This window comes from Vigna angularis, chromosome 1, assembly GCF_016808095.1.
Source record: "Vigna angularis cultivar LongXiaoDou No.4 chromosome 1, ASM1680809v1, whole genome shotgun sequence".
Taxonomy (NCBI): Eukaryota; Viridiplantae; Streptophyta; class Magnoliopsida; order Fabales; family Fabaceae; genus Vigna; species Vigna angularis.
In genome coordinates, this window is record NC_068970.1 from 17063077 (window position 1) to 17088305 (window position 25229).

The 25229-nt window shown below is 27.1% G+C and overlaps 1 protein-coding gene across 1 annotated transcript; it reads left to right on the plus strand.

Annotated features, from left to right (window-relative positions):
- The first annotated feature begins 13781 nt into the window (after positions 1-13781).
- On the plus strand, positions 13782-15738 carry LOC108336733 (transcription factor bHLH18). Its single transcript, XM_017573200.2, has 5 exons — positions 13782-13903; positions 13984-14083; positions 14168-14683; positions 14803-15207; positions 15347-15738. The coding sequence occupies exons 2-5, from the start codon at positions 14039-14041 to the stop codon at positions 15419-15421; spliced, it is 1041 nt and encodes a 346-aa protein (XP_017428689.1). The 5' UTR covers positions 13782-13903; positions 13984-14038; the 3' UTR covers positions 15422-15738.
- The last annotated feature ends 9491 nt before the right edge of the window (positions 15739-25229 follow it).

The window sequence follows — 25229 nt, forward strand, 5'->3', positions numbered from 1 at the left end:
TGAAAGTATGTAACATAATTATTTTTTATTTTTATAATATTTCTTTCACCTTCTTACATATGAGCCATGAAAATATGTAGCATAATTGTTTTCAATTTCTATAACTTTTCTTTCAACTTCTTTCACATATGAGCCATGAAACTATGTAGAATAATTATTTTCAACTTCTATAATTTTATATATAGTTATTTGTGAAATCTGTGTTTTTTTTGTTTGATGAGTTTTTTTCATTGAAAACAAACATATCTTACAAGAAGCTTCTCTTCTCGCTCTTTAATCTTTAATTTAAAATGTTTTTTCTTCACTTATAGGTACTCCAATATATGTAAAGGTTTGAATGTTCGGTTGTAAAGAAGTACTTCATCATATATGTGCATCAGATAATAATAAATATTATAATGAATACATAATTATTTATCTTGTGAACACTGTTATTTATAATAGATTCATGGACTTTTACTTGGTTGGATTTAGCGTACCTATATGGTTACTTTTGTTAATTAGCTTTGGTATTCCACTACTTCGTTTTATGTTTTAACATCTCATAATTATGTTTCATCTTTACTAGTTTTGGTCGAGATGATTTGCTAACATGATGTCACTTTATCTAGTTTAAAATGATTTTGATCATATATTATATAATAATATTTTTCAAAAATAATATATTAAACTATATTATATGAATAATTTAAATATTTTACTAATTTGTTTAAATATATATAATCAATCATTTAATTAAAATTTAAAAATAGAAAATAATAATTGACAAAAGAATAAAAGACACTTAAACGATAATACTATGTTTACATATAACTTCTTTTAAGTATGGCTTGAGCAACCAACCTATTCATAACCTAGTAATTGATATATGAACAAAAAAAAAATCGTTGTTAAAAGTAATATTAGTACTTCTACCAACTTAAAATTGTTTAATTCTTAATCAACAATACTTTCTTTAAATAATAATGATTATCTTTTAAGTGTTTCTTAAATAATTAACCTAACGTTTAGAAAGAAAAAAAATCAATTAGTTGTTGGACAACTTAAAATCATTAAATCCTTAAATAATAATACTTTGTCCAAGTAATAATGATCCCTTAAATGTTATTTGAGCGATCAACTTAACCTTCAAACTACATAGGAAAGGAAAAAAAAAGAATTAATTAATTGTTGAACAACTTAAAATCACTACTTTTAATACTCTACCAAAGTTTAATAAATAATGCACCTTATCAGTTCCCTTTTACCTATAGAGATAACTTACTTTGTAAAGAAAATAAAAAGCTTTCAACTCAATAAAATAATCTTATATACCTTTTATTGAACCTATAACATCAACACCTCCATTTGTTCTAATTGTAAAAGATTCATACTCTTGAGACAAATCGAGTATAAATTTATAATCAACCGTAAGAAATCACAGAGCTTAGATCAAAATTTTGATTTACTTATTGTGATGTATCATTTATTACCTCCTCAAAAGTGAAATATAATTTTAAAGGCGATGGACAATTATTAAAGAAAGTGTAAAAAAACTTTGAATTTTGAAAAGAGCAAACTTATATCAAATAGATAATAAATTATTTTAAATCTATCTATAGACCTTTTAGTCTTACACTTTTCTTTATGGTGGCCATTTAATATATATTTTTTTTCATATAGATTAAGGTAATATTTTTTCTTTTAATATAACTTTCAGTAAGTTACTTTTAATTATATTCATTTTAGTTTGGTTATCTCAATGTACATTATTGTGTTATTATATTTTCACTATGAGTTATCATAACTATTTTTTTATATTAATTCAATTAAAAGTGTAATTAAAAAGTTATATTTATCTTGAAATTTTAAAAGTGATAAATAAAAATATTCATATTTGTCAAAAGTTCAACGATAAAAAAAAACATAATAAATAATAATTTACAAATAAACAGGTAAGAAAAATGAAAGAGTTGGTAGATCTATATGGTAGTCAATAATAGCATACTTATTCTTTTCTAGTTATGTTTGAACTTACTTGGAAAAGCATTAAGTGTAAAAATTTGACTTTTAATAATATTTTAATGGATACGTGGGTAAAGATTATTGGGTAGTGGCCGATTTACCACCTACCAAAGGTGGATGAAATAAATAGTCGACAAAACGGTTATCGACTAAATTTAATTAATAGCAGTAGTTGATATTGTCGATCACTAATTAATATCATATAATCTAGCATTTGACTTGGTTTTTAGGAGCACTTCATTACCCACTGATATGTACAATCACTAGTTTACCCATTAAATGTCATCAACTTAATTAAGACTAATCCAATTCAATTTCTAAATGAATAGTATCATAACGACCAAATTGTTAATGACAATTCTTTTTTTCTGATTTAGAAATAACGAATCACATGTTTCAACACAGACAAGGGTGAATCAAGGATTTATTTTAAAGTATAAAAAATTATACACCAAATAAAAATATCCTAATGACGTGCACAAACAAATAATGAATTCTTTGTATTTCTTTCATATTTTTTTACTGATAATAGAAATGTCAAAATGGATTATAACTTGTAAGACGATTTGAATTATTACAGATTCAAATTAGATTAGGTTGAAAAGGTTTAAATTTTTCAAAAGTAGATTGAACTAAACCTCAACTCACTTGACCCACAAGTTAAATGAATTTGAGTCAAATTGAAAATGGATTAACGTATAATATACAAGGATCTAGAAAATAGTCAAGAGTAGAAGTTTTATTTTACAAATAAAGTTTGAATATTTATTATTAAAATTCAAAATTTATGACTGAATTTTATTTTATAAAGACAGCAATAAAGATTATGGATTAGAGTAGAGTATCTTTATCCAATAAGATTTTTTGTCTAAGTAAGTTTATTGTTAGCAACAAACAATTTACTGACGAAAAATTGGTCGTCGCTAATTCGTAGGTGATAGGCATTACCGACGACTTTTTGCTGTTTTCCACGGATTATGATAGTCGGTAATGCTCTTCTTTTTGGTAATATGCATGTGTAGGGAGTTGCTGACATGTGACTTAATAAGACTTAAGATGAATCTATGTTGGTATAGGATTATTAGGGCATGTTCAAATAATTGATATGAGTTTTTGTGTGTACAAATATTATATTCTGTAAGAGTGAAAGTTCTTGGAGTTTCTTTAGTGTTAAGAAGCTTAATCCAGGTAAGAAAAGTTAGTTCATTCTAATAAGCATGATAAGCTAAATGATTTTGTTGTAAGAGTTTAAAGTGGTTATCACCCTTGATTTGAGATGATGGATAATTTTTTATGCCTAAAGATTGTTAAATATTGAAATAAGAATGTTGAATTGAGATATTGTTATGTGATTTGAGTAATAATTTAAGCTAGATATACTAGTTTGGTCAAATTGATTCTTTGGTACAATATTTTTAAAACTGAAATGTATTAGTTATGATATGAAAAAAGAGATAAAACATCGATTGCAATCAATATAATAAATTAATATATTTGTTATGATTTATGCAGTCTTGTTGTGTGAGTCACTTATTTGTTGAGTGAAATTCAAGTTTTTAAAATTTATAGAACTCAAACTGTTTTACTCGTTGGGCGAGCTTTTGAAAAAGGGCTTTATGTTTTGGGTCACTAGGCAAGCAAATCACTCATTAAGTATAATTTTTTTCATGAAAGACATTGAGAGCTCGAGGTGGATTTGTTGCTTGGGATCGACTATAATAAGCATATTTGATTGGTAAGAGCTTCCAATATACTTAGTTGTTTGGGTGAGCCAATCCTCTTTTTGAGTGAAATTATTTTAATTAAAAACTATAAATTTTAGAGGAATTGAAAGTTGAGTAAGTCAAGTTTCACTAGGCGAGTATACCTCCATAAATGTTTCATTGATCGAGTATACCTTTAGATAGCTCGATGAGTATACCTTCAAAGGTGTCTCGTTGGGCGAGCTAGTGAGCCCGTTGAGTGAAAAAAGAACAATTTGAGTAACTTAGTGATTTTTAGATTCTTTAAAATACATGTGAATTTTTTTAAGTTATAGTGAATGATAATAAGAGATTATTGTTTAATTAGATGTGAAATTCTAGATGTTTGATATTAAAAATGAGTGTATGCTTTATGATGTGTGAGGTCGAGTATAGTTAAGGATGGAACCATAATCTATTACTTATATGTTTGTGTGGTTGGGTAAAGTTAGGGGTAAAGTTATATTCTACTACTTGTATGTGTATGTGGCTGAGAAGAGTCGGGTGAAACAATAATAATCTATTTTTTATGTATGTCTATCACCAAGTAAAGCTAGGAGGTGATGCCTATAATCTACTATGATTTATTGATGTGATACTAGTGTGATATGAATGTATATATTTCCAAGGAGAAAATATTATATTGAAAACTTGTAGATTGTGCATAGAACGATGATTTGGTAAAAGATTATTCTGACTCTATTAATATTAAGAAGATATTAATTAGGTGGTGATATTTACGAAGATTCCTATGACCTAGAATACATTGTGAAAAAGAACTGTATCCATATCCAGTAGGTTGTAAGAAATTTACCTTATTATATGAGATTAATTTAGTTCCTACCAAATAGTTCTTTGTGAATGAAGGTAGTATAATATATAATATATAATATATAAGTCTAAGTCTTTTGGAAATAAAGTAAAGTATTTGTGATGATTAAACAATTTTATTATTTGAATGGTATTAATTAAATGATGAATGAGATTTCAAAATATGTGATTGTGTAAATTTTGATTTTTATGAGAGTGATATTTTTAAATAATGTTAGCTTACTTTACTTGTGTTTTGTATTTTCTTTTATCTATAATAATTGTATAATACACGAGAATAAAGAAATTGTTCAGTGTAAGAATGTTTAATAATGATAATTGGAGGAGTAATATCGAGAAATTATTGTAATAATAATTTTTCATATGTTGTGTGTGTCAAAAGTGTGATAAATGATTAGTTATAAATATATCTATTTTATTAGAATATTAGATAATGTATACTTTTTACAAATATATTAAAATATAACTCAGATTATCTTATATTATTTTTTATTTAATCTAAAGAATGTTTGACATAAATATATAAAATTTTAATTTAACCAGATTGAAAGTAAAAAGTCTTTTTTTTTTATACTTGTTTTGTATTTTGGATCTTAAATATTACCAAATATCAATGGTATTATTGTTCCGACATAATCTTTTTGTCTCCTGTACGTGCAAAAAGCACTCTAACGCTCAAGTTAAGCGTTGCTTAATGAATTTTTTTTTATAATTGAGTATTTAGGATTTAGTAAAACGTACCTACCTTTGTGGTTTAACCTTGTATTTATAAGTTATTTCTTGGACCTAAAACTATTACAGGTCAAATAAAACGAACTTACTTCTGTTATTCACAAACAACTTCCTTATCAGATATCAATATCTTTAAACAATATTTTAACTATTATGTTATTTATTCTCAAATATTATTTGCCCAAATCACTAACCTAACAATATCTTGCGTGTTGGCCCAATTATGGCCTAACATTAATGACTTAAACAAAGGTCCAACATCAGTGCTTTAAGCGTCAACCTCCCATTAATTTGGCTGACTATCGTTGTTGTGGAGGATGGATTGAATGGTGCTGACCGCAAACCGTTTGGTTCATGCCATATATCATACACATTCTATAATAATATGATCGATAAAATTTGTTTGAGTGATTTCATGCATCTCTCGATTTTCGTTATGCATCTCTAAAATTTTAATATTGTCCTTTTGATTAACAACCAATAATTTTCAAAAATCAATTAAAAGTTTTATGAAATTCGAAAACTGATAAAATCTTAAGCGATTTTTGAAAATTGATGAAATTTTAATAACTTTCGAAAGTCAGTAAATTTCTCGGTTAGTTTTCGAAAACCAATTAAGGTTTTCATATTTTTGTTTTAATTTCTCTTAGTTTATTTTTTATATTTAATAATAATAAAAAAACATACTAAAAATTTAATATTTTAAATTAAAAATATTAAAACATTTATTTGTTTTAATTTAATAATTAAAAAGATTATTATTTTTTATTTAATAGTGCAAGCTTAGGAGATATAGTTAAGTTTTCGTTCATCAGTAATAAACCTTCTTTTTTAGAAATCAGGCTGAATCATCTTTAGAACATTTTATTTATTAGTTTTATCCTATAAGTAATTGGACATTTATTAGGAAAACAAAATTATAATATCATATTATTTGATAATAATAATACTAATTTTGAAAAATAATTTTATGACAATACATATTCATTACTTTGAGGGAAATTAAATTTGAATCTCTTAAATTTACTTGTGATTAAATTTTGTGAATTGAAAAATATAATTAAAATAAAAGGATTTCTCACTAAATGTAGTTGACTAAATTTTCTAAGGGAGACTGATCACTAATAAAATGGATAAAATACTCACAATAAAATCAAGTGATAAAAAATAATAATTTCAATTACTTCTATAATTGTTATTACTTTTTAACTTATAAATTTACTTTTAATGCTATAATTTAAAAATAAAATCACATCCACACTTATAATTTTTTAAAAAAAAAAATACTTTTTGTATTTATAGATACTAATGATAGAAAATCACATCCACACGTATTAAAGTGCAAAGATAATTGAAAATAAATTTAAAAAGTTATATATTATTTTCGTATATATAGATAATAAAGTACATTACTAATTAAAGTATTAACTTAAAAATAATCTGACCATTTTAATTTAAAATATTTTGTGTTACCATATAAAGCCCAGTTCGTCATGTTAGCTGTATCAACAATAAATAAATAAAAATACTAAAAAAATTTCAAGATTTGGGGTTTAAGATTTAAAATAGAAATAATAGTTTTTAGGATTTAAAATATATTTAAATAAATTAAAGTTATAGCACGCTATAGATTATTTTCAATTGTCGTAACTTTTGAACTATCGTACAACAATTATTAAAGAACACACATACAACTTAAACTATAACAGTTTGACTGTATTTTATCTTCGATTATGAAAATAATTTATACATAAATGTATGAATTATTTATTCCAGAAATCTTTATTTAATCTGTTTACATAAATCTATGAATTATTTTTCTGTTACGGCATATAGTTAATCGAAAACTGGTGATGATCTGTTTCTATACACATAAAATATAACTGGGCTCGAATCTTAACGCAAATTAGTTTATATTAATTTGTTTAAGTAAACTTCATACTTACCAAGTTACAGGTACTAATTGGCGTCATTCATGCTGTCTTACAGACTATTATACCACAACTTCCAATTTAATAACGTTCATGGTCAGAATTTTACCTTTTACTTTTTGTTATTTCAAAATAGAAATTAAAACAGTATTCAACTTTAATCAATATTTTATAAGTACAATTTTTTTTATTTTTTTTTCTGTTGCCAATATTTATAACTACAGTTGAGTATTGGTATTGCTTCTTCTTCTTTTCTATGATCAGATTAGCACGTTTTCCCCTTATCTGAATTGAGAATCAGTATCATTATCATTAAGCGAGGTCATAGAAATGCAACTAGACTATAAAGAATAGATCTTTTGGAGTTGTAAGCTCATTACATCTCTTGGTAAGTTTTTTTTTTTTTATCATGATATGTGTCCATCAAAGAATTTGTATGATCTAATTCTTTTTTCCTATTAATTTAATTACTTTTGTATTGCAAAATTTTCTAATTTACATTTAAATAAAATTATAGATGACAAATAAATTTGTCTTTATCTGTCTAAATTTTAATGAAAATGTTTACATTGATTTGAATATAAGTACAAATGAATAATATGAAAATTTTTACATTATGAAAATAAATATGTATATATTCATACCGTCCTCATCTTTAATTATATTGAAATATTATAAAATAAAATTAAGCTTTAAAATAGATTGTGTGATTATATAATAAATTAAGCCTGTATCATGGTTTTAGTAAATTGAACAGTTTTAAATATTTGAATTATTAAAAAAACTTATTTTAAAGTATATCTTTTTTTCAATTTCATAAGTTGTTCAATTTAATTCAAGTAATCCTATTTAGACGAAATTTTATTTTTAAAAATTAAAGTGGTATAATAATTCAATCTGTTTTTTGTTAAACAATTCATTTTTTTATGCATCAATATTAATTTAGTATTCTTTAAATAGTTCTATATCATATTTACAATACAGGTCATATTTAGTTAGAATGACAAAATAGTTTATTTTTTCCAAAAATATTTATTACTATTTTTATTTTGGGCATTTAGTTGGGATGTTCTCAAAATTCTTGATTTTGTGTTGTTCATGTACTTAATAGATTTCTTTCAAGTATTCATTTTTCACTACATTAATTTCCAAAACAATATATATATATATATATATATATATATATATATATATATATATATATATATATATATATATATATATACTTTGACTCTAATATCCTTATTTCAAATTAAGTTCTCGGCTATTTTTCCAAGATATTTTAACTCTAATATCATATCAACCCTTATGGTGCTTTAAGAATAAGTTGCAGAATTGTTTTGTAAATAACGATATTTCCTCACAGTTAAACAAAATCTTCCAAACCCCTCTCTAGTATTGTTCCTATTAATATAATATCTTTTGCAACATGCATACAGAACCTGATGCAAAGATACATAAGGGCTTGTGAACTTCTTTGGTGAAGCTCCAAAAAAGATCAATTTAAATTTTAGTTGAAGAAATTAATATTCAGTTGTATTCAACTTTTGTAATTAGTAACTTTTACTTAGTATTTTCTTGTATACTATATGCCTCTATCTCTATTTTATGTTTTATGAATGAGGTATGCTTACAAAACTATTCATAAAACCCACTGCAACGATACAATTCTTTTTCATTTAAACTATAGTTGTTAAAACCTAGTATATCTAGGCATAGTTAAAAAATAAACTTTTAAATTATGATTGAAAACTGTAACTTATAGTTAAGTATAGGTTACACTTCCACCAGATAACTGTAACCTAAATTCAGTTTCAAAGAGGGATATAGGCTGCAGTTTCAAGATTACATAAGCCTATAACCCTTCTAGAACAATTTTTAAAAAAAATCAAGTATAGACTACAATTTTTGATAGAATAGTAGCTATACAAGTAATAAAAAAAATTGAAAATAAAAAAACAATGGAAGAGGGCTACGGTTTTGTAAGTAATAGTAGCTTAAAAGCATCAATGAAAAAAAAACAAGTATAACTATAGGTTTTGCCTTGAATCGTAGCATATATTTAATTATATGGTATGATTTTTATTAGAATAGTAGTCTATAGCTACTTTCTTTTTAAAATATTTTTTTTTTAGTTTTGGTTTTTGCTTACATAATTTCAAAACCTGGAAACTATTTACCCAAATATATCTAGATACAGTCAAATCTCATAACAAAATATATAACAATTCTATATTAAAGTCAATTCTATAATAAAGTAAGTACTTTCAAACCTTAAAATTTTAACGTGTTTGAAGTGTGTTTTTAATTGAGAGTATGTTTAACCCACATGTTAAACAACTAAGAAGCCATAAGATTACGTATATTCGTATATTGCAAGTACAATGTGAAAGAAAAGTTTGTCATATAAACATGTTGGGTCTAACGAGGAGGAAGTTCATCGAGGAGACATAATATAAATGAGATATGAGTCCAATCATACAAGGGATCAACACTATTCTCTACCAAAAACCTTAAGATAATGGGTTAATGAGTCTTTTAACTTTATATAGTGTTCTACTTTCTCATTTTTATCTAATGTAGGACTTAGACTCACACTTGGATTCCCAACCATCTCCCCCTCAAGGGTGAGTCTCTTCCACTTGGATAAAAATGAGAAAGTAGAGCACTATATAAAGTTGAAAGACCCATTAACTTATTGCCTTAAGGTTTTTGGTAGAGAATGATGTCAACCCCTTATATGATTTGGCTCATATTTAATTGATATTGTGTTTTTCCGGTGAACTTCCTCTTCAATAGACCTAACAAAACAAAGAATTTACAACTATTAAAACTAAAATTCAAAATTTCTTTCATATCTTACCATTTGACTCCTATGATTGTTTGGTTTAATTAGTTCTTTCCAAAATTAGATATATAATTAAATTATTATGATACTGTCTTATCTAAAAAAATGTCCTATGATTTTTGAATTTGATTCTTCCGTAAAATAATAAGAAAATAATAGAAGAACATATAAAAAAGACAGATAAAGACTCATCAATCTAACATATTATTGAGTCAATGAAAATTTTATCCAAAAATTTTAATCTTCGAAAAACAAATATCCTAAGACAAAAACTAAAAGAATAATCTTTTTATGAATTCAAATTCATATAACACATAAAAATCATGTACATAAGGACGATTTTAATATGGTGATTAATTAAAATCATTGCTTTTTTTGCGGTATAATATATCAACAACCAAATTTTGAATGTATAATATGGCGTTTTTAACCACCATCTTTTTCATTTCATTGTCATACTATTATTTGAAAATATAACACTTTAAAATACCATTTTATAATAAAATATTATTCGTTTTTAATTTATGAATATTTTCCCAGTTCTTATATGTCCAAGTCTCCCTTTTCTATTTAGGTTCTGATTTTATGTCCACTTTTTTTCACTTTTATATTCCTGTTTTATTTAAATTTAACTGATTTTTTAAATTCAACCGTCCTTTTAGATTTAGCTATTTTTAAAAATTAAATAAATAAAAATAATCTACTAAAGAAATAAAATACCATTTACAAAATAAATAAAACTATTTATTATTTTTATAATTATAATTTCATTATTTTTTGTTATAAAAAAAAGTAAACACGCACGTATAATACATGTATTTTCACTGGTGTAAAAATAATGACAGTATAATGCAGTGACATTGAATTGTTTTTTATAACTGAATCTACAACATTTTAAAATGATAGTTTGTTTTTTTTGGACAACAATAACAAATATAATTAAAGAGATAATTGGGTTGCCCCAACCCCTATAAAAAAAATAGAGAAGAAAAAAAAAATCCATGAACCAATTTCCTCATGTGTACCTCCTCCAATAATGTGAATCAAAACAAACACATAATATAATTTCAGAGAGTCCAAAAATTAGTAGAATATGAACAAGATAACATGAAGTATAACGTCAATGAATATGCCTGAAAAAAAGACATAAACACTAATCTTAAGAAAAAGTTGTTGCTGGATAATTATCTGTGATCCAAACTCATGCTTTGATCTGGTTTAACATAAAAACCTTCAACTATTGCATTTCTAAATATGACTTCATCTCTGAGAACAAATGGCCGAAATGATAGTTTATCCACATATTTCCTCAAACTTGATTACATTTGTTACTACACCCTATTAGTTCAAATGTGCTAAAATGTATTTTTTTTTCACTATATTTATGCTAATATAGAGATGATCTTCCTATCCAAGAATCACAAATATGTCAAATGTCTGTTGCCACTTTGGAGTTAAAAAAGACATAACTCAATGCCAAAAATTGAAAAATGACATGCTTTAATTTTCCACAACACATCACATTTCAATCCACCCTCAACATGATTTTGAAAGTTTAATTTTCTATAAATCAATTTAATAATGTATCCTTGTGTGTTATTATTTCCAAACATCTTTCTTTTCTCTGCATAAATTTTTTATTTTTAAACCTTTTTACAAATTATTAATCAATATTTATCTCGTTCATACTATTCTATTTTCTAAGATATAGACTATCGTCATTAGTCAAAAGTCTCGTACCAATTAAAAATATATAAAATCAATTTATAATATATAAATAGTATAAATTTCATTTTATAAATCGATTTTATGGAATTAAATTAAACTAGTTATTCAAAAACTAAAATTACTTAATATCTCTTTCATCCAAATATCTTTTCAAAATCTTATTTTATTACCATCCGCTGTGCTCTATTTCAAATTACTATCACACCAATAATCGTTTTACCAGTTTAAAATATGAGATATTTTCACCACGGTTTTATAGTTATATGATATATTTATAATTATAATTTATATTATTAGTACATTAGTTTTAGTGCTTCTTCTAAGACAACTTTGGGATAAATAAAGTTAATCTGCAAACCATCATCATTATCATCTAATGTGAGTCTAGTGGTGGAATTATGAATGGGAACAACTTTTTAGATCTCAAAGCTGCAATCTCTCTACAAATGCATTAAATGCAATGTTAATTACCTCCTTTTCCGTACCTTGTTCAACAGACAGACGCAGATATATTTATATTGTAAGGTCAATTGTAAAATCGAAATCCTTCAAAAAAACAAAAGTTACAGATATTTAATATGTTGGAGGTCCACGGATTTTTTTTTAAATGAGTTTTTAACTCTTATAATATTTGTTGTCATTTATTTTAATCTTCCCGTGAATTGTAACAAAAAAAACATGTTTTATGTTCATTTAAATATATTATATTTAAATTTTGTAAATATAATATATTTTTGGTTTAATCTTTATATATACATATATTAATCAGTTTATCCCGACTTCCATGTGAGTGATATAACACTCATGATTTTAATAGGTGATGAAGAGTAATTTTTGAATAAAAACATAAATTGTTTTGTGAAAAATAAAAAACAGTTATATTTGCGGAATCTTAAAACAATTTTAAGTCAATTAGAAACAAGTAATAATAACTTATGAATTTTGAGAAGATGTAAACCCAATCCCCATCTTGTTTATAAATATGTTTTGTTGGTTTTTTTTTTTAATTTTATTTTGAAATTATAAAAATGGAATAACTTTTAAAAAAATGAAATTTAAATAAGTCACGTCAAGTTAATACGGTTTAAAAATAAAAATTGTGTCATACCAAAACAATTTTATTTTAACTGAAAAAAAATTGTGTCAAGTAAGACGGCTTTGATAAAAAAATTGAAGTGATAGTATATTAGACTTTAATACATTTCATAAAACAGAATTAAAACTGTTACAATATCATATGACCTTAATATATTTTGTAAAACATTAAAATTAAGCTGTAACGAATTTAACTTTTTCATAATTTGACACAACTTCAATAGCATGGTCACTACACAACTTCCTTGTCTAAGTTTTAAACTTTTTAAAAGTTAACCATTTGATAATTTCAGATACACCAAAATGGTAAAAAAAACGGTTTTGTTGATTAACTATAATAACAAGCATATTTGTAATCCTGTTTTTCATAAAGTAAACCAAAAACATGGCCAAATATTTCAATTTTTTGTTTTCTTTAATAAAACTTCTTACACATTTTAATGGTTTATAGACAATCACGTTAAATTCTATTACAGCATCAAAATAAATGCGCACGTTAAAAAAGAAAAAAAATGATTTTTTTCACACTTAAATTTTTTACATTCATTTAATATTATTTTTCTCTATTTTATATTCTTTTTCTTTTGAAAAAATATAAAAATTTATATTTTTATAATGATTTTATCCTTCTATTCTAACAAATGAATATAAGTGTCTTAATATTATTATTTAAAATAAAAAGTTTATACGACAATTAACCAGACAGTAAAGTGTGGCAGGTACAAAATAATATGCAGAGGTAAAATGTGCATGTTCTTTTGAAATCATCCTGGTGATTCATCTAAACAGGTTAAGGTGTCAACAAATTCAAGCTCTGATATACTGGTAAATTAGCAAGTGGAACAAGCACTTTCGGACACGTAATAAAGTATGTCTAAAAATTGAAGAATCTGCGCTGGGGTGCTGCCCTCTATAAATCTAAAAGGCCCAACTTGTGAGTTCTTTTCCATAGATTGGGTTCGCGTTTAGGTATTCAGATTTTGCTGGAAGAGGTAATTGAGATCTCGTTTTCTCTTGGAAGGTATATATGAACCAAAGAATGTGTATCATTTGTTTTACTTCCTACTTTCAGGAACCATTCGTACTCTCATCGTGCTTGCGGAAACTGAAGCAAAATTTGTAACAGGATGACCTCAATGGAGGAATCGTGGACTAGTTGGCTCTGTGATATGGTAAAGTCATATTATTATAACTATCGGTATTATTAATGTCTACATGCTATTACTTTTTGCTTAAATTTCACTACATTGTTGCAGGAGCCAGATGATTACAGTTTCATCGGTCAATCAGACACAAAGGTGGAGGATGTTAATGGAAGTTTAGCATCTCCTCGTGATATAGCCACTGCATTAGAAGAGAATCCGCAGAGCTCATTTTCCTCTGAGAGTCACTCTTCAGTGACTGAGAGTGGCATAGAAGAGAGGCCTTTGAAGTTAATCAAGACATGCACTTCAAACTCGGCCAAAACAGACCAACTCTCACAAATGAGAGCTTCCACACCCTGCTCCTATATTCTTTCCTTTGACAACACCAATCCACCAACACCTAAGGTTGAATCGGCTATAAAGCCAGAAACCAAGGTTGTGAAACGTGGGATAGCTCTGCCTTCAAAGAATGAACCAAAACGTGTTACTCAGGAGAGCAAGAAAACGGGCTCATCAGCCAGATCTTCTCATCACACACAAGATCACATAATTGCCGAGAGAATGAGGAGAGAAAAGATTAGCCAGCAGTTCATAGCCCTCTCATCCCTTATTCCAGACCTCAAAAAGGTTCATTTTTCTTTAGTGTATTTAAGTTTTGACATCATGTCACTCAAACATGTAAATATATATATAGATAGATAGATATATTTGTATTATGGCACTAAGGAATGGTAATTTGTTTGAAGATGGACAAGGTGTCTGTATTGGTGGAAGCTATAAGGTACGTGAAGGAGTTGAAGGAAAAAGTGAAAGTGATGGAGGAACAGCGCAAAAGGAAAAGCCATGAACCAGTGACGTGTGGGAAGAAAGCTCAGGTTTGTGCTGCTGCGGACGAGGATGTCTCAGACACTTCATCAAATTCCGGTGAGTTCGGAAATTCTGACGATCCCTCATCCAAAACAAATCTGTTACTGCCAGAAGTAGAAGCAAGGGTGTCAAAAAAGAACGTGCTGATACGAATCCTCTGCGAGAAAGAAAAGGCAGTGCTGGCGAACATTTTTAGAGAGGTAGAGAAACTTCATCTCTCAGTCATCAATAGCAGCGCCTTATCTTTCGGCTCCTCTGTTCTCGACACAACCATCGTAGCCGAGGTACCTTTGTTACTATCAAAAAATCATTTCCCTTCAAAACAACTGCACAAGGTTAAAGAACCTTTTTAAATTCAATGGAGTTTTCAAAAAGATGTTTGAAATTTCACAACGAGTGTTGGTTTGTTTCAATTGATGGCAGATGGAAGATGAATTCAACATGAGCGTGAAGGAACTGGCTGGAAATCTGAGAGTAGGACTGATGCAGTTTATGTAGAGTATGCAGAAGACTGAGCTGCAATAAAGACCAGGAATTCAGCGTGTTAAATATCCTAGTAAATCTAATCTTTGTTGTTAATTAGCTTATGTAAAACAGCATTAGACTGATCCGGTTAGAGAGAGGCAATGCCGTAGCATGGTCCATCATGGGAAAGTGGGATCTAACTTTTTGCAAAAAGGCTTACAGCCTCGGAAACTATGCATTTTATAACTTCCCTTACTATTTTGTTTTGGTTCTTTAGAAGTGTTATTCCTATTTAGTACGTAATATTCACGATACTAAAAATTAAAACATTTATCCTTTGATTTTAGTCATTTTAATCTATTCTTATCCTAAATAAGTGACCTTTAGTCTGTTGAAATTTTATTCATAATTATTGAATAACAACAAGTTGTTTTAAAAACACGAATGAAGTAAGAGAATTTATAGAATTATATTATTTTTCTCTACTAGTTTTTTTGTTTTTTTAACTGGGATATCTGTGGCATGACTGGTGTAGTGGTTAAAGACAAACTATAGGGACCACTTCGCATGTTTTACAAAATGAAGTTTTAAATAGTGGCGGGCTTGTTTCATCGCAGGTACCTTGGTACACAAAAGGAATCTCTGGTGGACTGGTTGCCATCATGTGAACTTTGTTGGATATCATAATACTTTAAATGAGTAGCATAGATTGATTAATAGAAAATGGTTAAATTGGTTGGTGTAAATAGTCTTCTTCAGTGATGAAACCTTTGTACTTTCAATTCTATAATCGATGCTTACAGTAAAACTATTGTTAAAGGAATAATAAAGATAGAAATCAAAAAGGATGACAAAAAACTTAATATGAAATAGTTGTGATGAAAAGAGAGTGAAGAAAAAAATGCTGTAAAATATCTTGGAAAAATAATATTATTCTTATCTTGCCTAAATCGTATTTTTGTCTCCTTATATGTTTAATTCATCTTGATATTCCAATTTTTAGATGTGCGCATTTAGCCTCCCAATCATTAGAATTAAGTGATTTTGATCTATCCATTCACTACCAATGTCTCAACATTATTGATTATGATGTAACTTTTGAATGGTAGGATGGCATAAACATTACGAGAATTTAATGGAGAGAAACTGTAAGAATTTTTATAATTATTGTAATTATTAAAAAAATCATTAACGAAAATAAATTTAGTAATAAACCTAAATTTATTGACAAATTTTAGAATTTAAATTATCAACCGAAGATGAATTCCAGATTTGAAAAAAAGATAAGAAGGAAGAGGGGAGACACAGGAAAAAAAACTAAGCGAGTGGAGAAGACGAGAAAGAGCAAAAAGTGATAATGGAGATGGAGGTTAAACAAGGAGAGGAGGAAAAAAGAAAGAAAAAAAAAAGAAAGAAGAGAAGAAAAAATACTCAAACATAGCATTTATCAATGGTTAGATAAAAAATTGTTAGTGATTACTAATAAATTTGTGATAGTCGATAAATGTTTATAGATATTTATCGACATATTTGTGATCGTGGATAATTATCAATGAATTTTGTGATCTTTTGATAAAATATTTCAATAATCATTTTATTGAAGAATTTTTTAATATTGATAACGTATTTTAATTAAAAATTTAAAGAGATTAAAAGAAAAAATACAATTAAACATATTTAAATGTTATTGATATTATAAATCTTTATATAACTAATTTCTTTTCTAGCTTGTTAAACTATACACATTTTATTCATTGAATTATTTTGCATTAGATATAAAAAATTATTTTTTTCAGTTTTATCCTAATATTTTTTTTTTCTTACTTTCATGATTCTCGTTAAAGAAAACTTTAATGTCTTACATGTTGATGGTTTCTAGTGGTATAATAATATAAGGGCTTTATCTAATAGTTTGGTGTTTTTTTTTTATTTCTATCGATATCTTTTTTAAAAATAAATAAATTATTGATTCAAATGTCAGTGCTCAGGTTGTTTTGTTCTTTGTTATGTTTTCAATTTTATAGATATGACACTAATAATGACAAACTTTTTTTCCTAGCCTTGTTAGTTGATTGTTGTAACATATATTTTGTGGAAATAAAAATTAAATATTTGAATTCTGTCATACCAAAATATATTTGTTATGCTTTGAGTGTAACTAGAGAGATATATGGTTCAAAACCAAGAAACTTTAGGAAGACATAGGAAGGTATGAAAGGTCAACAATAATAGTAAAAAATCAAAGCATTACACATGGATAACTATGAACTTATCTAAAAAACAAAAAGTGGTTGGATGATTTAGCACGATTCGTTAAATGATTAGTATACCAATCACATAATAACAAGTAATAAGTAATTATCCTTCTTCTAAATATATAATATATAACAATAATTATAATTGATAATTAATTTAGTCAAAATAATATTTCCGCAAATTTTTTCATGTTTCATTAATTAAAACTATGCAAAAATATATAAAATTTCTCTGAGGATTTTATCAAACATTTAAAATGCAAAATAGATAAGAAATGGTATGGTAAATTATTTTTAGGGTTAGATTTTATCAAAACTCTATGTAATTACTCAACTTCTCTTCTCTTCAATTTAACGCTAAGATCAACCCACATTTTTACTTAAACCCTAAATTTTTAATGGATAAGTCTATGTTTCTTTATTACGAGTTAATTCATGGAATCTTTATTAAATAAAATTACTTTCACAACTAGAGTTTCCGAAACTTAATGAGTCAAATGTTTTATTAGACATTTTGTTACAATTATAGACTACAAAAAATATTTTCTAATAATCAAATATCAATACATAAATGATCAAACCATAACAAACATTATACACAAAAACAAAATTATATAATTGAATCAAGTCATATATATATATATATATATATATATATATATATATATATATATATATATAAATAAGACCCATGAAAAATATTTATAGTAAATTTTAGTATTTTATTAGTAATAATAATTTTAATGGATAGAAAAATATAAATTTTGGATATAAAATTATAGTAATTTTATAAGGAGAGGTTAAAATTTTTGATAACTTATTTAGTATTTTTTTTTTTAGAAAATCGAATAGTAAAAAGTGAATAGTGAATAGTAAATAGTAAAAAGTAAATAGTAAATAGTAAATAGTAAAAAGTAAATAGTAAAAATAAATTTTCAGCATTTGGATTCCTTAGCATGGAAGAAAGTAGTAGGTAGAAATTAGGATCAGATTTGGTGAGAAAGTGATTGAAATATTATTTTTAAATAATATTAAAATAATAAATAATATTAAAATATTAAGGAATAGTAAATTTTTTTTTACTATAAATAGCCATGGGAGGGAAGGGTATTTGGCACCAAGAGAAGAGGAATCAAGTGAGAGCTTGAGAAATAGAGAAGAAAGAGTTAGGGAGAAATTTTTAGTTGCAAGAAGAGTAGAGGTTCTGAAGGGTTTCGGGGAAAACAAATTCGGAGCAGGAGATTAAGTCTGGAATAGAGGTAGGGGAGCTAACTTTTCTAAGCTTTTATATTATGATTTAGTACTGTTTTATTACTATTCATGTCTTGAAATTATGTATGAATATTGTTAATGCTTACTGTATGTTTATCTATATTGATATTCGGTATAAATATTATATGCTGTTGTTTTGAATCTGTTAATAAGAAATTTGTTAAAAACTAGTTGAGGAACACTTTGGCTAAGGAAAGACTTGGTACTTAAGTTGTCCATTGTGACGCACCTCTCTTTCCTGGAAGTCTACTCGACAGGTTTTTAACTTAAATCTTGTGTACAGATTATGTACTGTTAAATTATCATGTAATATATCTTGTTGGAATATATTCAGTTTGTATGATTTCTGAAATGATTGAAGTTTATTTGATTTGAATTTATGCATCTACACATGTATGAGTATTACGGGGAAATGTCGTAAGGGTATAATATGAGTCAAGGAATGTGAGTATGGTATGAGTCTCGCGGAGAGATTCTGTAATGTCAGGGTATGTGTATGAGGATTAGGGGTAGATTTCGTAATGGTATAATATGAGTTGAGGAATATGAGTATGGCATGAGTCTCGTGGAGAGATTCAGTAATATTATAGTATTTGTGTATATGTTGATGTTGAGGGTCCCGTAGTTGGAGGTTATCCTGATACTCTAATAATCATCTAGTCTCAAGTAGAGAGGGATGAATTATGTGGTGAGAGGAGCAGGAGGTCCTGGTCTATGTGCCGGTTTTGGACATAGTGAGGGGACTAACCTTGTGAATGGTATGAAGTATTTTGGAAGTGTATTTGTAAGAAGAAGTAGAAGTCATTCCAAGTGCATAACCTCCCGTGACCGCTCATCAACGTATCATCCGGATGAGTGTCTATTGGGTATTGTGGTGTCTATTGGGTATTGTGAGACGAGTGTCTAATAGGGATTGTGGTATGAGGGTGTCGAACATAATTATTATATGATGTTTATATCAAGGTAATTATACATGTTTTAAATGATTTGTTGCATGTTAGCTCACCCTACTTGTTTGTGTTTGTTTTGTGTTTGGGTATGTGCGATGATCGTATAATTCGTTATACGGGAGCAGATGAAGGAATGTCGTCTGATCCAATGCCAATGAAGGGAGAGACAAAAGAATAAGTTAGAAGAATTCGAATTATATTTATGAGATTATAGTTGAAATCTGAGTTTAAAACATGTGTAGACATATATTAATTATGAATTTATAAGTGTGAGATTACGGGATATTACCGTAAATGTAATGTTACAATATATATCTGGCGTGAGATATTGGGATGTTACAATATATATATGGGTGTGCTAACTTACTTATGTTCTTTTTTCAATTGGTACATTTTAGCAATGTGTATTGAATTTTAGTGGATAAAAATATTCTCCTATATTATGGATTCTAAATCTTAAGGTCAATAATATTTGAATAATTTTCATTCTTACCTCTCTATCATTCCTCATTCCTCTCAACTCTTTCTCTTTCATCTCTTTCACCCCAACCTTTTCTTTGTCAGTACAACTGAAAAACTCAGAAACACTCGTCTAACCTTAATCCATCTTCCTCACTTATCCAATTTGTTTCTCTCTCGTTTTCATATTCTCTTTCACTCACACACAGTAAACCGCGACACCGCAATTTATTGTTTTTGCTCTGTTCGTTCATTTGTTTTTCATTTTAATAACAAAAATTATTGATGATGTTGATGTCTACAATAATTTCAAAACTAAGAAAAAAACAAGAAACCTCCCGCGAAAAGACTTTAACATCAACCTATAATAGTTGCAAAGCATTTAGTTTTTTAATATCAATTTTGATAAAATCATAGAATGAAAGGAGTAGAAGTTAAAATCGTATATATATCACTTACATGAGAGTTTAATGGTTAGTTTTCAAGAAAATAGTAATAGTCCAGAAATTTTCAAATATGGGTTTCACATTTGTAGAAAAACAAAAAATCCCATTTTTTCACAAGGAATGAGTAAATAAGTCAAAGGCAACATTTTAGTAAAAACAACTCATAGGTATGAATATCAAAGTGAATCATGTTTAAATACAAATAAATACTTTAATTCAGCTCATGTTTTCATAAGCCAAAAAATGTGTAACCTGATTAGCTTTATCATAAATAAGTGGGTTAGTGGACTAACTTACTTAAAGATGTTTCGTTCTTCCGACTAATTTGATATATTCATTATTGTATAATAAAAATGGATTCACTCTATTCAAAGTTTTTAAAGCAATATAATTAAAGTATTTACATATTACACCAAAATTTAAATATAATAATTAAAAATCAAAGTATCAATCTACAGGACAAATATATAAATTAAACATATCTGAATTATTAAAATGTTATTAAAGAAAATTATAGTATTTAAAAAAAATGAAATTATCCAACATAATTAAAGTAGTGAATAATTATAAAAAAATTATGAAAAAAATGGTAAAAAAACTAATAGAGTATTGTTGGTGGTGGGTTATTAGCAAACTCACTCTTACACTTTATTCACTTGAATGGATTTAGAGGAGAATAATTGAATGGATTTGAGAGGATTTGAAGATAAATTTTTTGTTATTTATTTGAATGGATTTGAAAGTAAATTTTTTTTAATCGGTCACATCAATCAAATTTTGCACTAATTCTCACATACTTTAGTTTCAAATTCACTCTCACTTACCTCCAAATCTACTCAAATAAACAACAAAAAATTTACTTTCAAATTCTCTCAAATCAATTCAATCATTTTTTTCCAAATCCATTCAAGTAAACAAAATCTTAATCTATTTGAATTCGTTTACTCTGCGGTTTCATAAACCTAAGTTTCATATTTGAACTTAAAAAATGGAATGTTTAGTCAAGTATTGTATGGTACGACCATAGTCTCTCAACTTATATACCCACCAACCTTTAGTTTGAACAAACTTTATTTTCATTCCCGTCAAGATCATCTTATTTTCCACTTCCTCCTCATTATTTTTCTGTGGTTGGTGTGCACTTCTTTTAACACTTACAAAATTGTATCTCAGTGCTGGAATCAGAATCATGTTGCATCCTATCTTTCTTAATAGGTTTTGTCTCAATCTATTTGATGGTATATTCTACTGTCGCAATTGAAAACCTCATGTGTTGAGCAGCTTTACAAAATTATGCCCTGCATACCAAAAGAATCAAGGAGTCATCATCAACTACATTTACTTCGGTGTCCACCTACACGTGATATCATGCTTTTAATACTATTTCTCACATGTTTTCACTAGATATGCAATTAGTTTTCAAACTCGACAAAACCTAATGTGCCCTCAGAAAATCTTATTTTCATGATTATGAAATTAAATAAATAATAAATACTTTTATTATTTAATTCAGGCCCACACGCACACCACACCGCAATGAATTTTGGCTAACGTTATAATGTATAATTTCAATTAATCACGTACTAAGTAAAGGAGGTAGTTGTTTTAACAGATGTTATCGATAGAACTTACTTGATCTTTTGACGAGGAAGAATTGGTCGGGAGGGAGATCGTGTTATTTTGAAATAATTAAACTTCCTTATTTAGAATAAAATTTTATAAAAGGACTGCTCGCTTAATAATCCCAATTTTAATCGAAAACTAATATTATAACTTTACGCGTAAAAATATTCATTCAAATAAATAAAAAAATCAACACTATTCTCCCTAAAACTTTAGTCATCTAATATCTATGTATTGACTTCTACGGTAATTTTAGTCACTGATTTAGTTTTAGTAGGGATTTTAATTAATTTTCGATGAAGATGTACTTTTTTAATTCTTCAATACCATTGGTATTTTTTAGGCTCGTGTTGATGAATTCCTTCTTTCTTCACATTGCAACAACTGATAAAAGATTTGATTCTGAGTAAAGACAAAAAAAAAATATTTCAAGTAATAAATTATACGAACTTGTTCGTTTTCAGCAATGTGGCTAAAAAAGCAGGAGAAAGATAAAGAAATATTGTGGACACGGAATAAAATATAAAAGGGTTCATTCGACATCTCTATCGATTTCACCCTTTAAAACTTTATCTTTTAAGTTTCAGATTTTCCCTCTAATTAATAAAGTTTGGTGAAAATTAAATAAAGTTAAATGAAATGGTTGATTAACTTATTTAATAATGTGACCATGTTTTATAGTTACTTGTCATTGTACTCTTTCACCTCTTTCATTTTGTGTTTTTTTGTGTGTGGTTTGGTCTTCCATTTCTCATTGTATTGAAAGAGTTTTGAGAGACATTTGAGAGAGAATTCTCGTTGGAGAAGTGTGGTGGAGGTGTTGCTGTGTTGTTGATGTTTTCGTGGTCGATATTGGAGTTGGGAGATTGATTTTGTCTGAAGTTTCTCGCATCAAACAGGTGCATGAGTCTATTTGAAAGCTCCAGGTCTTAGCAATCTGACGCATACCCATCGGATATCGAAATTCGATCGAATATCAAAATCTGAAAACATGAACATCAGATGTCGAAATCCAGTGAAGGTCGACGGTTTTCGAAATCTGATTCGTGCCTGCTCACGTTTCTAGATTCGATTCACTGTTTTCACAACTTGTATATACAAACCTCTCTCCTTTCTCTCCTCCAAACCTTCTACTTACAAATCCTAATATAGCAATGAAGATCAACCAAGAAGAAGTCGAACAAATGCAGCAGCACCCAACAAACAAAATGTGATCACCATCAAGAAGAAGAGGTTGATCTCAAACAAACACAACGTGCTCTGTGAAGAAAGATGGAGAAAACGAAGAAAATGGGAGAAAGTTGGAGAAATCTTGGTACGAATAAGAGAGCTTGAGATCCGAGAGAAAGCCAAATATTTTAATGGAGAACGAGAATTTGGTCAAAGAATAATCTAGTGAAAAGATTCTTCTACTTTTATTATAAATTAATCACATTTTAATGGCGGGCATTATAGGTATTTTAGAAAATTTTGAAGATGTAGGATGAAACCATTTAAGGTGTAAGGTGAAACCTCCAATATAAAAAAATGGTAGTGATCAAGCTAAGGAGTTCATATATTCAAAACAAAACAACTACAACCCAACAACAACCCCCTTCTCTTTCACATCTTCATAGGTGTGATGAAATAACTATTTGTTCAACCTTATACCCAACTACGGATCATCTTTATTATCATCTTTAAGCCCCTGTTCACATGAATGGATTTAAGGGAGAGTGATTGAATAAATTTGAGAGGATTTGAAGGTAAATTTTTTGTTGTTTATTTGAGTGGATTTTGGAGGTAAGTGAGAGTGGATTTGAAAGTAAAGTTTGTGGGAATTAGTCTAGAATTTGATTTATGTGACAGATTAAAAAAATTTACTTCCAAATCCACTCTCATTTACTTCCAAAATCCACTCAAATAAACAACAAAAAATTTACCTTCAAATTCTCTCAAATCCATTCAATCTTTCTCTCTCAAATTCATTCAAGTGAACAAGAGCTAAGTGAAAGGGAGGAAGGAGAAGAAAGAAATATCCAATTCGAAAATACATTCTAGATTGCATAATGCATTTTGGAATGTATATTTTTGAGCAATTTCTAAATTAAAAAACATCTTTAAAAATGTACATTTTAAAATATAATTTTTAAAATATATTTTAAATTGTACAATCTAAAATATATTTTTAGATCAAAAATGTGACTTGGAATGCATATTTTAAAAAATATTTTTAATACATTTCAAAACTTGTTCTAAATTACAAAATCAAAAATTCATTAAAAAAACTAAGTGTAGAAGTAGCTCTTACCTTTTTATCATAATTTTAAAGATAGATAATTTGGGGACCGAGAAGAAATACAAGAGGTGAAAAAAGAATAGATTAGTCAAAACAAAACAGGTTAGACCAAACAACAGTAATAAGAGGGTTACTCCCTACACCACCTAGATTGCTCCCTACATCACCACATTTTTAAAAATTTTAAAACTATCCTTTATATTTTAAAAAATTCTACACTTCCACTTTTTTTCTTTAACGGATATGCCACATACGTTTAACCGTTATGCTTTTTTTAAGTTTTTAGTTTATTAAAATATTATATTTTAAATTAATTTATAGATTATTTAAATTTTTTATTTTTTTATAATATTACTTAAATTAATTTTATTTTATTTAATTAAATAATAATTATTAATTTAATTAAAATATATTATTTTTTAGTTAATTTTAATAAACGGATATTCCACGTCCGTTAACGGTTTACGGATGTGGCGACAATCGTTAACCAATATGGCGACATTCGTTCGAATTTTTTTTTTAAGTTTTTAATTTTATTAAAATGTTATATTTTTAAAT

Coding starts and splice junctions, on each gene's coding strand:
- LOC108336733 (XM_017573200.2), top strand. CDS start 14,039: ATGACCTCAATGGAGGAATCGTGGACTAGTTGGCTCTGTGATATG. Junction 14,684..14,802: donor TTATTCCAGACCTCAAAAAG/GTTCATTTTTCT, acceptor ATTTGTTTGAAG/ATGGACAAGGTGTCTGTATT. Junction 15,208..15,346: donor ACACAACCATCGTAGCCGAG/GTACCTTTGTTA, acceptor AATTGATGGCAG/ATGGAAGATGAATTCAACAT.